Here is a 16,391-nt window from a genome sequence, read left to right as displayed (position 1 = left end):
AAATGAAAACACAATTTAAGTAATTTATATTAAAAGCATCCCCTGTGTATTTTTAGTGCCTAAACGTTTTGCACAGTACAGCTAGTGTTGTGCTCATTCATGATAATATAGTTAAGCAATGAAATTAACTATTCAAAACAAATGCTAATGAGTCAGGCACATTTGATATTCCACCAGTGAGTGGTCACTTTAGGTTGTAGTTGCTTCATCCTCCATCACCAAGTCCTTCAATCTTAACATCCATCCATTCATTTTAGGCTTATTAGTTGATACTGGTCTGCTTGTTCTAGAGCCAAACTGGGGATCTTTTTTTCTTTCTTTGTTTAATATTCACACATAAATCACACAGGACAAAATATTTATCCCAGATTTGCAAGGGTCATGAGAATACAGATATACTATATAAGGCATGTGCACACCTGGTAACAGATTCTTAGTATAGCAAGTGTCAATACTTCATCGAAACAGAGCAAGAATACTACACTTTATATCTGGGTGAGTGGAACATCAACTCTGCAAGGTGGAAAGACAAGGGACTTCAGTGGGACAGTATGAGGCAGGGAAGAGTGGTTTCCATCTGTGATTAGTAGGTCACAGCACAGAACACCCCGACAAAGATCTATAGCCAAGACCACAAGCCTCTTTGTGCCAGATCATTCCCCGAGAAACACTCGTGTGAGTGAGAGAAAGGGAGGGAGGGAGAGCTTGAAAGAAAATGGAAGTCAGACATAAAAACTGGTGGGTGTGAAGTAGCCAACACCAAGGGATGGGTGGAACTACTGGTAATATGAAGCCTAAAAAGACCAGTGTTAAATGTGCAAAAATCTACAGACAATTTATTATACATTTATATAACAAAATACACAATTTTTACTTTGTTTTGAGTTAAAAAAAAAAAAAAAAACACCAGGAAAGAGGGTGGAAAGCATGGCTTTAAACCAAGAGAACAGCACTGAGTGGGATTTTTACAAAGCGAGGAATCCTGCCCTAGGCGAACGCACACCAACAGCTGACTTGCTCATAAAGACAATCTTGTTAAAAAGAGAACTTTGAGAAGGTTGGGCCACGAGTGTGTGTGTGTTGGTAGACACAAACACACACTCCACTTAGCTTGAGTCATTATCAGCTTGCGTTTCATCCAGTAAGCCATCCAAGTGTCCAGATGGTCAGAAAAGCTGCTTCAATGCTCTGCCTCTTTCTCCCTCCCTGCTACACACTCTCCTTTACAGAAAAAAAAGGTTATGCCAGCAATCAACTGAAGCCAAAAAGGGGAGGTACAGATTGGATATCAGGTGGATTTAACTGGAGGACCAGTCAGAGCCCAGTAAGCTGAATTCACATCAGTTACTGCTCTGCTCTGGCCCTTTCCATTTTCTGCTCAGATGTAGAATTAAAATAAAAAAGGACAAAATTCAAGTGCTATCCATCTCTATTACTGTCACGAGTGGAAAGTGCCAGCAGGCTTACTGCCCAATGTCTGCACTGAGGAGGGGCAGTTTCCCAAAGCCTGCCAGTTTAATGTGGACTGGAAGTGTGTGGTTTTGTTTATCGCAGTCTGAGAATATCCTCCAGAGATAAATAAAAGGTACAGCATTATCTCTGCCTGTCCCTCTGCATTTCCCTATTCTAATAAGATAAACTTTATTCATCTGTTCTTTATTTTTATTATACTTAATTGTTCTGTTTCACACTCCCTGATTTTTCAAGTTCATCTCAGATGAATTGCACAGAGGTGCTGGGGTGGGTAGAGAGGGTTAATGGTCAGAGCTAGGTATCTGCCGTATCTGGTGGAGTGGACACTAAGGAGCTCTCTTATGTTCTCCCTCAGTAGCCATACTTGTCGTTTAGATGTGTGCGGCCATCTCCAGTCTGACCTAGGAGAGATAAAAAAGAAGCTTTTAGCAGCAAAAGCTTTGTGTGCTCTACACACCAATGCATGTTTCAATATGTGCTGAAAAAAATATCCTACCTAAGGTAAAATGAAATGTGTTGGCACCCCAAGATGCTTGAAATGTTCACTTAGGGGAATAAAGTTTGCTGCATAAGTGTCAGTGCTCCTGTCTCTTTGTAAGCATATTTGCTGCCTACAATTACAGATCTCTATCTGCTGACTTGCATATTTGCATACATCATCCAAAACATCCTAAAACAAAGTGCTGCAATTAGTCTTGAGCCTGACTCCGAACTCAGTCCTGGCAGCAGTTTCAAAGTTTACTTTATTCAAGCTTATCTTATAAGTTTTAGTGACTTTGATCTGCAGTCATGTAGCTGAAACTTCAGCTGCACAAATGGACCATGAAAGAGTGTTTGCTTCCTCTCAGCATGCAATTAAAAAAACAAAACAAAAAAACCCCATCCCCGTCCACTTCCCTTTCATTCCTCAGCTCAGCAGCCCAGGCCTATGCAACCCTCCCTGTCTATTAGTGTTTAAGACATAGACATGGAAGCCCATTTCTCCATTGTGAGAGCATAAGTATAGCCCTGATGTTGTGTTTTTGCACACAAAGAATCAGTCTCTGAGTCTAAAACAAAAAGTCATATCAGTCAGACTATTTACCTGCAGGAGGCACCCACACAGAATAATCAGGGTCGTCCTCTGGATACTGTCCTGACAGCTGCACTGGTGGCTGTGGATAAATTCCATTTATGTCACTTTTTTCTGTATATATGACAAATGTAAATGTTTATTCCTGTGTGTGAGAGCCTACCCTGCTGGGGCCCATCACTTTCTTCTTCACATTCTTTCTGGGGCTGGGCTCTGCTGCTGCCTTTCCTCCACCCCCCTCTGCTCTGGCCTCTGTGGATACACAGGTACACTACATTAGATTAGAGTTGAACCAATGCCACAGCAGCAACAACACTAAGTACATTTACTCAAATACAATTTTGAGCTACCTGTATTTGAAAGTTTCCATTTTATGCTAATCTTACTCCACTCCCATTCATGGAGAAATATAAGCAGCTCCACCTTGTCCAGCTACATTTTTCAATAATATAACAATAAAAAACTGCCACAGGTCATTTTTGAGCTTTATGTCAATATATAAGACATTTTGTTCCAAATACTTTTGTAATTGTACCTGCAGAACTATCCCTGCTCTACTACTGCTCATTACCTGGATCAAGTGTGTTTAGTCCATTAGAATCTGGGAGATACCATCTCAGATGAGAGTGGAAGTTAGGGAATACAAAGTGAAATGGTATCCCCAAGCTTCTGATTGGCTAAACACACCTGATCCAGGTAATGAGCAGGGGGTAGTGCAGGGGTAGTTGGAAAACAAGCAGGACAGTGGCCCTCGAGGACCAGGATTGGCCACCCCTGCTTTAGAGTGTGGGAGTAGTGTTTTTAAGCAGTGATTACTTCCTTCACAACTGTCACACAATATCCAACGCTTGACAAAGTACAGACTACTGTGGAAAGAATAAAACACATCACCTGGACATGATGGTACTGGATGGTTACTGCTCCTACGCTGGGGTAACTGCTTCACTGCGTCAGGCTCCTCATCTCTGCTCTGTTTCTGGCTTTGCTCTGCTATATAAATAAATAAATAAATAAAACTTAAGAAAGAATGCAGATGTGAACTGATCTAATTTCTTAATGTCTTTATCACTGTAAATGCAAATCACACAGATGGGTATTATTTTACTGTGCACCCAAAATGAAAACAACAGGAATATATAACACTAGATCTAAGCATTTCAGAGGTTTTTAGGATAATCTGTCTAAATTCACATGGAACCAGACACAGCAAACAGCATAAGGAGCTACTGCCATCTAGTGGCATTATAAGAAAACTGTTATTACAATTTCAGACTATACTACCGGGGAAAAAAAACAGAAAATTACATACATATGGCAAATTTTGCTCTTTTGTTCCCTCAGCATGGCCTATTTTCCTCACATTAAATAGCTTTTTTTTTTTACCTTTCAACTCATGGGACTGAGTTGGTTGTTCTGTTTGCTGCCCTGATGGACCACTCCCTTCACCCATGGATGAACCAGATTCTTCAACGTCAACATCCGACTCAGCAATTACTGCCTGCTGCTTATCATCACTATCCTCATATTTCTCTGCTTCCTCCTCTTCCTCCTCCTCCTCTTCTCCATTAGCTGGAACTTCTTTCATGATGAAAAGCTCTGCAGGTAAGTTGGGCCGCTTAGGGGGCAACTTCTGCACGACATGAGTGGCAGAGAGAAAACATGAGTGGCAGAGAAGGAGATAGTAAGGAAAGGCAGTTTTTTTTCCAGAAGAACTGATGTATCAAGAGAAGACAGGTAAAAACAAGAAACAACACCTACCCCAATAGTGCCAGTCTTCAGTTTGAATTTGCTTCCTCCTTTCATGGCTCCAAACAGTGGTAAGGACTTCTTAGGCTTCCCTGGCAAAGAGCTGCCACTGCCACACCAAAACACACCCAAACTGCATTTAAATCTTTAAATCTGGCTTCTGTGGGAATCATTACTTTTATCACATTATAGCTTAAAGTATAAGGCATTATTACAGTATACTCATGAAGCATTTTGGTATGTGTGAAACAGTAGCAGTTTAGACATGAACTTATTTTTCAGTAATTGCAAGGTTTCTTACAGGGCAAGAAGTGGACTAGACATAACATCAGATAGAAAGCCTGTTGCTTTTAGAAAGCCTGTTGCTTTTGTTGTTGTACTCTGTCTTACAGGGCAGGTTGACCTCTGCCAGGAGGCATAGTAACAGTGATATCTCAGGACATCCCATCCTTCTCAACCTATGGGAGAAGAACACGCCAACTTCCTAAAGATTGCACATTTCACTCTGTAATATTATCACTGGGTCGAGGTAAGAATAGTCAGTCAGACTTCGCGCCCTGACAAAGACTGTTATTGGTTAGGGAAAGTTTGACCCAGAGCTCTGTAACTGCTTTATTCAGTGTGTTTTAATAAACGGCTAATTTGAGACCACATTCATCTCCTCTGCTTCATCAGTCAAACGAACTGAGGGAGGACATTCCAGTTCCAACAATTTGGTGACCCCCGACGTGATTGATGACGGAGGACTGGTCGGTAAAACAGACGGACGACTGCTATTGACACCGGTCCCGGAACTACTTAAAAAGGTAAGCAGACGCCTGTTTTCTTTCAAAAGTCTGCTATTGGACAATCTAATTTGAACGGTGTCAAAGGCAAATCACACGTCTGTCTAAATTTTAAAACACTGAATAAATCAGTAAAAACCTGCGTGAATAAGTAAGTAAAGAGATAAATAAAAAGAATAAAAGTAAAAGTATACAAAAGTAAAAGTGAAATATAAGATTAGGTTAGTGGTGAGGTAAGGTAAAGGTATAAGAGAATATAAAGATAAAAAGCAGGTTTACTTTTACTTTTTGGTAAGTATAAATAATTTGTTGTTGTTTTGTTTTCTGGTGTATATGTGTATGTACAGTTTGTGTTGTGTACAGTGACAGCGTCCTGAGTACGAAAAGCCGCCTGAGATCATTTGTGGAAACCTAACGGTGCTAACGAAGCAGTGGTCTCGTGGTCGAGAGAAGTAGTACTCAGTTGGACCGGTTGCTCGGGTGTACTCCATACAAACCGGTTGGCTGTCACTGCTGTATATAATGGATGATGAAAGGATTAGAGAATGTGGAGGAGAAGGAGGCTGGTATGTCACTCTTAAGTGGCAATGGGTAGAGGCATGTAATCAGTTAATGAGTGGTATTCCTGAACAGAAACGGAAAAAGCAGAAAGGTAAGTATCAGCAGAAATACAAGGAAGTGAGTAGTAAGTATGGATTGCACGACGAGGATATGGAGGATTTGGCTGTTCTCCTGATGCAGGAGGATCAGAAAGCATTGAGGGAAGTGGAGGAACTGAAGAAGAAACCCCTAAGTGGAATGATGGCGAAGAGGAAGTGGAAGAAGGAAGTGGAGGGAAAAGAAGCTCACAGACTGATGGTGCATAACATGGCACTTGCTGTGAGAGCGATGCAGGCTCGGACAGCACCATATTATAAGAAGGATGCAGGTAAGTGTGAGAAGGACAAAGAGAAAATGGAGGCTCACCTATATCTAGACAGGGACAGGGAACGTAAGGAGATACAGGGCCAATGGGATAAAGAGGGAGAAATGTTGATTGACCTAGGGATTGATCAGGAAGAGGTAGTGGAGAGTGAGAATGAGAAAGGTGGTGTGGGGGTCACACTGACAGGTCAACTGCAGGTGCACGAGCCACAGCAAGCTCCCAGATATCTGTTGAGAAGCCATGCTCCAGCCCCAGCCATACAAGTGGTCCTCTTGGTGAAAGGGGGCAGACACCAGTACAAACCATGGTCATTTGCGGACATGAATGGAATAGTGGAAAAACTCCCACAACCTGCAGAGGGAGGAGGTAAGTGGCTAAATAAGTTTGAGCAGCTCACACAGGGACAAAAGGTGGCCTTAGGTGACTGGAGAGCTCTGATGGAACAGGTACTCTCAGTCTGGGACATCAATCAAATTGAAGAAAGTGCCAGATGCACACAGCTGCCAGACCACACCCCATTCATTGAGTTTGCCACTCCAATTGGGAAAGCAATGCGTGCAAAGTTCCCGGCCCCGACGGGGGCTGCGCACCTCCTCACATTTGCCCCTAAGGCAGGCGAGAGGCCAGCCACATATCTCAATCGGTGTAAGGAGGAATGGGTTAACTCCGCTGGAGTGCATCCACATTCAGACAAAATCCAGGAGGAACTTTTCCGGAAGGCTGTGATGGGAGGAACCCCCAAGTCCGTGAGAGACAGCATGGCAGATAACCCTGATATACCTGGGAGTAACTCAGCTGTATGGGAGAGGCACTTCCTCCATCACCTGCAGAAGGCGCAGGATAAGGAGGATCAAGAGAATTTGGAGGTCAAGGACCTGGAAAAGCAACTTTTAAAGCTACAGCTGGGAAAAGCCAGGCAGGAAGTTAATCGGGAGAAACGGAAAGACAAAAAGGCCAAGCGGTTAGTGCAACAACCTGCTCCAATGGCCAGTAATAATCCTGACCTGTTCCCAGTCCCTCCTTGGGTTCCCCCACTACACCACCACCCTCCACCAGTGAATCATGGGTACGTACCACGTGGGTGATACGGGGGAGGATATGGGGGCGCGCGAGGAGGATGGTTCATGGGCGGAACAGGACGAGGCAGTGGGCTGGTCTGCTATGGCTGTGGCCAACCAGGACACATGGTTAGAGAGTGTCCTATGTATTACCAACGTCCTCCAGGCGGCCCTCAGAGAGGAAACAGGGGTCGTGGGCGTGGAGGCCCACCCAGAGCTCCACATCAGGCTCCTAACCCGACTATGGCACCACCTAGTCCAGCAGGACAATATCCCCTCTTCCAAGAGGAGGAGAACTTGTATTGACGAGGCCCACAGAGAAGACCTGACATTGGGAGGGCAGACCCAATGATCACAATCCAGGTCGAAGACAAACAGCTGCCCTTTTTGGTGGACACAGGGGCCACATACTCCACCTTAACCACCAAGGTGGAGGCTATGGATATGTCATCACAAGCTGTTGAGCTAGTAGGTTTCTCTGGGGTAACAACAAAACTGCCATTCACCGTTCCACTTCGTGTCTCAGTGGCGACACAGACTCACACACATCAGTTCGTCTGTTCTGAACACTCCCCCCCTAACCTGCTGGGAAGAGACTTACTTATTAAGATGGGAGCATCAGTTCTGTGCTCCCCGGAGGGAGTGGTCATGACTTTTCCCAATGGTGATTCACATAACTGCTCTGTGAACGGACTGATGAGTAGTGGACAGTGGCTACTAGCAGAAGACGGGGCCACGCGGGCACCCCACCCTGGGGCGGATATATATTGGGGTTTACTACGACCTGAAACCCCCAAAGGGGGTGGACTATTCTCCCTGTTCTCGTCCTGGAAGCCCTGGATCTCTCTAATTGTGCCCTACGCTCCTCCATCGGATCCCCTGCATGTCACTCTTTTCTATGATCGAAATCAGACGGATTGGTATCAGTCCGTTTTTGAATCCAAGTTGGAGGGTAAAATTTGGGATATTAAAACCACCTCAATTTTGGTGGGAACAGAGGGTGTGGTTGGAGTGGTGGAGCTCACTGACGACCAAAAGGTATGGTATGAAATGGGGCGTGAAGCCTGCCCACATGTGTCTCTCTTGCTGCATCCCAAACATCAGGCTAAAGATTTGGGCCCAATGACTAAAACCCTGCTGTCGGCCATGGACTGGACTCCCACTCAGTTGCCTGACGTGTTGTTCTCTCCATCCCACAATGCTTACAAAATTAATCGTGAAGCCAGAGATCAGGTCCTATTGGAACATCAAACAATCACTCGACATCATGGCAGAGAAAAATCTGACCATGAGGCCGCCTCATATGTTACAGGGACTGCCCATCTCACTGTGGTCAACTGATCCCACGGATGTGGGTTTCTGCCACGAGTTGGAGCCTATCTCCTTCTCGGTTAAAGACACATTTCCCATCTGGCAACCTCAGTATCCGCACAAACCTGTTGCTGAGGAAGTCATAGCTGAAACGATCGACAGTTTAAAGCGTGCTGGAGTATTGGAGCCTTCCACCGCAGCCTGGAACACCCCAATACTCCCGGTAGGAAAACAGGGGACAGGTAAGTTTCGGATGGCACATGATTTGCGGAGAATTAATGCGATAGTGACGACACCAACTGTCCCCGTTCCAAATCCTGATACTGCATTGGCATCACTCTCCCCCGAGTATCGGTGGTTCTCTTGTATTGACTTGGCAAATGCCTTCTTCTGTTTGCCACTGGCAGAAGAATGCCGTGACATCTTCTCATTTACGTTCCGTGGCGAACGGCTGCGATACACCCGAGTCCCACAGGGTTTTCTCTTGTCACCTGGCCTTTTCAACCATGCATTGCATCAGTTCATGGAAGATCTGCAGCTTCCGCCTAATGTTGTTTTGGTTCAATATGTAGAAGACTTGCTTTTGGCCGCTGCCACTCCTGAGGACTGCCTTGAATGCACGTGTCGCGTGCTGCTTAAGCTCCATGACATTGGCTTTAAAGTCAGTAAATCTAAGTTGCAGGTGTGCCGCTGACAGGTTTCTTTTCTGGGCCGCCTGATATCTGCGGCTGGCTCGGGGTTGTCGCCCCAGCATCGGGCTTTCATTCTTCCTCACCCTAAGCCCACCACAGTTAAACAAATGTTATCTTTTCTGGGCCTCACGGGGTTCAGCCGTCACTTTGTCCCGGCGTACAGTGAACGCACGGCTCCATTGCGTGCCCTTGTCCAACAAGCGGGGCCTAAAAACTGGGCAGCAGCCCTTAATTGGGATGAATCTGCCGAACATTCCTTCACTGACCTCAAGGGAGCTTTGTCATGTGCTGCTGATTTGGCTATTCCAGACTACTCTCAGCCGTTTTTTTTTTCTTGATGTTTCTGAAGCTGAACACACGTTAAACAGTGTTCTGTTTCAGAAACAAAGGGGGAGTACATAAGTACATCAGTATTCTGCTTGACTATATGGAAAAACGACATCCACCATGCACAAGGCATGCAGCAGGAGTGGCAAAGGTCATCCAAAAAACTGCACACATCGTAATGGGACATGTGCTCACCGTTTTAATGATGCACAGTGTGGTCTCATTCGTCAATTTGGCCGTCTTTATTATGACATCCCGGGACCGGGAGCTGGACTAAGGTTTGAGGAGCCTCCTAGGAGGGGCTATAAGCCGTATTATGATCAACTAAAGGCTCTTGTCTCAGCTTTCTCCACACAGATCACAGAAGCAGCAAAGGGACCAGGAGGAGCAGGGGCAGGACCTCATACGGCCGAGTGGGTGTTGCTGAAGACCATGAAATCCAAGTGGTCAGAACCGCGCTAGATGGGACCGTTCAGAGGGGTGGAGAGGACATCTCATGCAGTGAGACTAAAAGGGAAAGGTGATGTATGGTATCACTGGAGCATGTGCACACCAGCAGAGGAGCCAGGTAAACGGTTAAATGATATTAAAGAGGCTCTTGCTGCTGAGGCAAACACAGAAGGGGACTCAAATAATAGGTGAGAAGGTTTGAAGTTCTTTGTTCCAACGACGGACAGACACACGGAGTGAAATAAGACTTTGGGTCCAGAAAGACTGTTTGCTAAGCTATACCACCAGTATTTTTATTCTGCTTTCATGTTTTTATATCTTTATACTTTTACATTTTTTGCTATATTTGTATTGCTTTCTTTTTCTACAGTTGAATCAGTGTTTTTTTATTAGTCTTAGATTAGGGCAGCATGGATCTGCCATATAAGAAATTCACCGTAGTTGCAGTAGTAGGTCTTAGTCTAATGATAGTGTTGGGAATATTGTGTTGGGAGAAATATGAGCGTGACCAGACCACTGAGACGAGAGGTAAGAGATCTGTGAAAATCAGTGATTACTGTTTGCTCTATTATGGAGGGATTGAGCTGACTTATGTCAGGGGTTCTCCGACTGCTTTTCAGTTTGACCTGTGTTCTGTCATCTCCTGCGGCAGGTACCCCACGGCGTGGAGAGGGTATGATCGCTATCTTTGTGGCTATTATGTTTTTAACGATATGTGTCTCCGTAATCAGCATTCTCCCAGCATGTGTTCAACCTGGGGGGATGTGGGAGCTTCCACCGATCCACATTGGTTACCCTCCACTCCTCGTGGCATGGATCCACGGTGGCAGAGTAAGGTCAGATTTTTCCACAATAATGGGGGCCACGGCAAAAATCCTGTAGGGCTCACTATTGGCCAGTCGTCCGCTTACCCTTTTTTAGAGGGCCAGGGACAGAGATATGTCTACTTGGTCCTGGGAGTGGACGCTTCTGGCACTGATCCAATGGGCGTCGTCAAAATTAATCTGGTAGACCCTCCTCCACTTAACCAGACCCACACCACGACACTGGCAGTTCCACCAGGTAAACCCGCACCTGACACAAACACTGGGGTACCAGGTACAGTTTTGGCTTTAGGTTACAGTAAAATTACCACCACTGATGTAGTCCAATTGGCAACTGGGTATGGGGATAAAAATCTATGGTTGGATTGGTTAATTGGTACAGCTAAAGAAAGAGGGATGGAGGATTCTGTGGCATGCTCTACACCTAGACCACTTCTTTTTACAGAACCGGCACCTTTGTACCCTGACGCTGATCAGTGGGCTTTGACGCTGATCAGTGGGCTTTCACTGTATGTTGGCACTCACTAAGGAGGCCTCCCCCACTAATTGTACTACCTTAGCACTAATCTTTCCACCCATCCTGAATGACACCAGAGCACCGACTTTCACTCCAAAAGCAGGTAATTACACATGCTTTGTTTCTAGTTAATCAGGAACTGCATTGGGCCATTTGCCAGTCTCATGGTGTGGGAGGAACATCACTGTTAATGCTACATTGCTGGGGTCATGGGCCCGAGGTGACCTGTACTGGTTCTGTGGCGGAGGTAGGTTACATTTGCCCTCATCCTGGCAGGGCACCTGTGCTATGGTTTGTTTAGGGGTTCCAGTAGCACTGATTGGACATGTTAATAATGTTTCTATGTTTCCCCTAGGTCTCACTCAGTCAGTTCCAGCGAAACTCACCCAGAGACGACGACGCTACGTCCTCCTCTCTGGGGGACGTATGCCTAACTTTGACCTCACACGGGGCAGCCCCACATACATTGATGCAATTGGGGTTCCAAGAGGGGTACCTGATGAATTCAAATTGGCAGACCAGGTGGCAACAGGGTTTGAAAATTTACCTATAATCTCAGCATTTTTTCCAGTCACCCCCAACAAAAATGTAGACCGCATCAATTACGTACATTACAACCTGCTAAGAGTGACTAACATTACTAGAGATGCTACTGAGGGCCTCTCAGAGCAATTGGGTCCCACTTCCCTAATGGTGGTACAGAACAGAATGGCGTTGGACATGTTATTGGCTGAAAAAGGTGGTGTGTGTTCTGTGTTTGGGAATCAGTGTTGTACTTTCATCCCTAACAACACAGCTCCAGATGGATCCGTCGCTAAAGCTCTGGAGCGCTTACGGGCCCTGTCGAGGGAGATGCAGGAACACTCAGGTGTTAATGACCCTTTGGAGGATTGGTTCAGTCATACTTTTGGTAAATGGAAAACTGCAATTGTTTCTGTTCTCCTTTCTCTCACTGGTATGGTCACTGCTCTGGTATTGTGTGGTTGTTGCTGTATCCCCTGTATTAGATCTCTTTGTCACAGACTCATCATGACTACCATTGAGGGCCAGCAGGTGGCTCACCAACTGCCGCTGCTCACTCAAAAGGGGGAGGCAGTGGAGTTTGAGGAGGAGGAAGACGTCACGATGGCTGTGCAATAAAAACTTCCCTATTTGTGGGTTGGTCTCTCGGAGGAGAGACCAAGAGGGGGAATTGTGGGAATCATTACTTTTATCACATTATAGCTTAAAGTATAAGGCATTATTACAGTATACTCATGAAGCATTTTGGTATGTGTGAAACAGTAGCAGTGAACATGTTTTTCAGTAATTGCTAGGTTTCTTACAGGGCAAGAAGTGGACTAGACATAACATCAGATAGGATGTGCCTGTTGCTTTTGTTGTTGTACTCTGTCTTACAGGGCAGGTTGACCTCTGCCAGGAGGCATAGTAACAGTGATATCTCAGGACATCCCATCCTTCTCAACCTAGGGGAGAAGAACACGCCAACTTCCTAAAGATTGCACATTTCACTCTGTAATATTATCACTGGGTCGAGGTAAGAATAGTCAGTCAGACTTCGTGCCCTGACAAAGACTGTTATTGGTTAGGGAAAGTTTGACCCAGAGCTCTGTAACTGCTTTATTCAGTGTGTTTTAATAAACGGCTAATTTGAGACCACATTCATCTCCTCCGCTTTATCAATTAAACAAACATGCAGAACCGAGGGAGGACATTCCAGTTCCAACACTTCAAAACACTTCTACCCAAATTCCAACTCCAGTTTACTCCAGAGAATATTTTAACCCAAGCACATTTTTGTGTCTAAAGGACATTAACGTTCCCATTGACTTTTTTGAAGGTGCATCAGAGTTAAAGAAGCTATAAATTTCATTCTCATACTTGATTTCCTTCTCATAACCATGGGTTGAAACCAAGGTGAAATGTGATATTTTGAGACATTTTCATAAAAGTACTGTTCACAGATATCTAAAAGCACAAAATCCAGTGGACGGATGACTACTCTCACCTCTGCAGCAGTGATGGCATCTGTGCAGGCCGTGTGAGCTCCACCAGTTTGCGGAGCCTCTGAGCATCTTTCCGCAAGTCAGCCACATGAACGTGAAGCTTCCTACGCTCTACAGCATCCATCGCTGCCTCACTTCGCACTGCTGTCATAAAGGCATCCAAGGGGTCCTCGGTGGAAGAGCCAGAGGAGTCTGAGAGGAGGGATCAAACACCCAATAAGACAAGTAGAACATGTGTACATACATAGAGTGCAGGCTGTGAAACAGACCAGTGAGCACACAGACAATTGTGCCTCACCCCCTCTATCAGCATTGAGCTTTTTCTGAGTGTCTGACAGCTCCTTCTCCACTTCTGAGAGTTTGGCCACCTACATGAAAATCAAATACATGAATGTTACTAAGACAACACATTCATCATTATAGCACAAACACAGTTTAGATTAATTCACCCTATGGCACAGTCAAGTAAAACTGTTTGCTCCCTCATATATTCCATTATTCCGACATGGGCACCTGTTGTGGAGTTTATTTGATTTGTGCTTTTCTATGGTAGAAACACTGCAGCCGTAAAACAGAAAGAGTGTATGGTATTTTGCTACATTGCACCAAATATCCACAATGCCCTGCCTCCTATTTAACCTGCACACATCATGGACCTCTATCAGAGTACTGCGATATTCCCCAGCTGTGTGTACAAATGGCAGAGATGTTTACTAGTGATTCGTAGGTTTCAGGCCGCTCTTCAATTTTTCCAGCCTTTTTCATTCGCTCCTGCCTCTTCCTCTCCACAGTGCCGGTCCGATCCAGGAAGGTGTCATCGTCACTGTCATAGTAGTCCTCATCTTCCCAGTTCTTCTTCTTGCGCTTACGGGACACTAGAAGTACAGTGTTAAGAATTAAAATCCCCAGAGCAAGCTGTAAACATCTCCAGATAATGGTTCAGACATTCCCACCTGCTTCCTGGCGCAGGAGCCCTCTGGCCTCCAGCATTCGACAGGCCTCGAGGCAGCACTGCACAGCTGCTTCCTTCTTCTTCCCTGTGTGAGTCACCTCTGCAATCAGCTGCCGGCCCATGGCATCGTCCACTGGCAGCCTGACACAAACATCAACTATGTGACTCTGCACACACTTTATAGGGTTCCCAAAGGCCAAGTATACCAGGGGTTTCACTTTGCTTACTTTATTCTGCAGAGCCAGATGCCGTGGCTTTTGTCTTCATACTCAAATTCCAGTTCCTCCCCTAATATAAAAGATGAAAAAGTCAAAAAATTCAGAAGAACAGAACCAGACGCCTGTGTATTGCATTTTCTCACCTTCTCTGTCATAGAAACCCTGCAAGGCTTTTTTGGGGTCTTTGAGGTATGCAGCCTCCTGGTCCTCGTGGAACTCTGTTGAGAAAGGGTTCTCCTCATTCTCATCCTCCTCTGGCAGGGCCTCCTCAGCTGCAGGGTGGATTAACAGGGACAGATGGAGAGAAAGGAAAGGACTGAAGTAAAGGATTAATTTGCTTCTTCAGTTACTCGCCTTAAAAAAAAAAAAAAAAAAAAAAAATGCTGACACCGGCTGGCTCAACATGACAACACAGCAATATGTCCACACAGATAACACTGTGGCTTAATCCTCACCCATTCCCCAGGAACAGCCTGAGTCTTCATTTGACACTTTGCTCCTGCCCTTGTAGCTTTCCCCATCTCCCTCTTTCTCCCCCTCCTCCTCCTCCTCCTCCTCCTCCCCATCAGAACCGTCTCCCATCATCCTCCTTTCCAGCTCTGCCCTCTGTTTCTGGGCTCGCTCCCTCAGCTCCGTCACTGTTAGCTCAGACTCCTCCTCCTCATCGAACTCTGGACCCTGTGGAAGGAGGGTGAAGATGAACATTCACAAATCTGTCACTCTAACCCTTCAGGCATGAGAGTGCTTGTTTCAACAAAATCAGTTTGAACAAACGCATCAGGGTGTTCTAGTGATTAAAAGTTATTATAACCCCTTATTATTTTGATTCAAGGTCACTTAACGCACTAGGAGAAATGCCACCCAGACTGCATTTGCTATAATGCAAAAAGAAATAAACAAAGAGGAAAGTATGGACCAGTCAAGAAGGTGAACATGTTATGAAGAGTCCACTTACTTACTTTTTTTAAATCAGTGTTTTAGTTAGTGACAGTGGGAAGCTGCAAAAGAAGCCAGACTGACGCTCTTATGTGTGCTTATCTATTTAGTTGTCTGTGTATAGCAAACTGTCCTCATCTTGACACACCTGCACCACAAAAAGCCTCGTGCTGCCTCCAAACTTTAAGACATGTCCCACGCGGAGCCGGATGTAGGTCTTCGGGGGGACCTTGTTCTTGTTGAGCACGGTGCCGTGCGTGCTGCCCAGATCGTGGACGTAAAAGCCTCTCTCCTCTCCCACGCACTCCTCGGCCCCGGCCTGCCCGCGGTACTGAATCACCGCGTGATACCTGGAGATGGAGGGGTGCTCCAGAGACACGTCACACACAGGTAAACGTCCAACCACGAAGTAACTCCTGTCAGCGAGAGGCACCTTGTCCACTATGGTGCCGTTTTTGAGGACTTCGAGCTCATACGGGACATCCGGGGCTCTGCCACCCCAAGGTGGTTCTGTGTACGGGAGAGGGGGGAACTTTCCTGGCGGGGGGAGCACCCTGGGTTTAGCGTCTGGCTTAACGTTACTATTGACTGGGGGCACATCTGCCTGTTGTTTCCCCGGGGTTTGGTTTTCTGGAGCAGGGCTCTCGGGTGTCGCAGCCTTGTTCTTCTCTGTCTCAGCCGCTACAGCTTTGGACGGAGCAGTGAAACCAGCGCGTTTGATGGCGACGGACGGCGCAGCGAGAACAGCAGGTTTCTTGAAAGGCTCCTCTGTTTCTGGCTCAGTTTGGGACTGAGCTGTCCCTTCGGCCTGCCCTCCGCTGTTAGTGGCCGAACACTGGTCCGCTTCCATCGGAAAGCTAATTTCTTCACCCGTTTTCACCCTCACGTCTGAGCTAAGGGAGGCATCCATGTTTATTTGGTGCAACAGTAACATTTGTCCGGGTCTTCAAACCTTTATAAAGCACAAAAACAACAAAGATTGGGTCCAGAACGCCATGAAACATTTATTTAAAATAGAACTACACTGTATATTAATCGAATTCATCGTTTTTTTTCCCTAATGAAATAAATAGTTCGTGGAGGAACCTAATGTATTATT

General features: G+C 45.7%; 2 protein-coding genes across 4 annotated transcripts; one reads left to right on the top strand and one right to left on the bottom strand.

Moving 5' to 3' along the window:
* Positions 1 to 307: 307 nt before the first annotated feature.
* On the bottom strand, positions 308 to 16,237 carry slc4a1ap (solute carrier family 4 member 1 adaptor protein). Of its 2 annotated transcripts, none has more exons than XM_026301397.1 (14): positions 15,441 to 16,237; positions 14,812 to 15,034; positions 14,500 to 14,628; positions 14,366 to 14,426; positions 14,140 to 14,279; positions 13,901 to 14,061; positions 13,485 to 13,554; positions 13,189 to 13,378; positions 4,304 to 4,400; positions 3,929 to 4,175; positions 3,437 to 3,532; positions 2,709 to 2,797; positions 2,558 to 2,627; positions 308 to 1,874 (listed from the first exon to the last, which is right to left on the bottom strand). In XM_026301397.1, the coding sequence occupies exons 1-14, from the start codon at positions 16,224 to 16,226 to the stop codon at positions 1,825 to 1,827; spliced, it is 2,409 nt and encodes an 802-aa protein (XP_026157182.1). In that variant the 5' UTR covers positions 16,227 to 16,237; the 3' UTR covers positions 308 to 1,824. The 2 variants fall into 2 exon arrangements, with proteins under 2 accessions (XP_026157182.1, XP_026157096.1); XM_026301311.2 differs by having other exon boundaries at positions 3,437 to 3,535; positions 15,441 to 16,236.
* Positions 10,102 to 11,633, top strand: LOC113127221 (uncharacterized). Of its 2 annotated transcripts, none has more exons than XR_003295409.2 (2): positions 10,102 to 10,675; positions 10,761 to 11,633. XR_003295409.2 is itself a non-coding variant. In XM_026301651.2 (2 exons), the coding sequence occupies exons 1-2, from the start codon at positions 10,250 to 10,252 to the stop codon at positions 11,189 to 11,191; spliced, it is 852 nt and encodes a 283-aa protein (XP_026157436.1). In that variant the 5' UTR covers positions 10,102 to 10,249; the 3' UTR covers positions 11,192 to 11,633. The 2 variants fall into 2 exon arrangements, 1 of the variants encoding a protein (XP_026157436.1); XM_026301651.2 differs by having other exon boundaries at positions 10,102 to 10,670.
* Positions 16,238 to 16,391: the final 154 nt, after the last annotated feature.

This window comes from Mastacembelus armatus, chromosome 22 (genome assembly GCF_900324485.2).
Source record: "Mastacembelus armatus chromosome 22, fMasArm1.2, whole genome shotgun sequence".
Taxonomy (NCBI): Eukaryota; Metazoa; Chordata; class Actinopteri; order Synbranchiformes; family Mastacembelidae; genus Mastacembelus; species Mastacembelus armatus.
The sequence above is the reverse complement of the archived record's forward strand: the minus strand, read 5'-3'. Positions and strand labels throughout refer to the sequence as shown.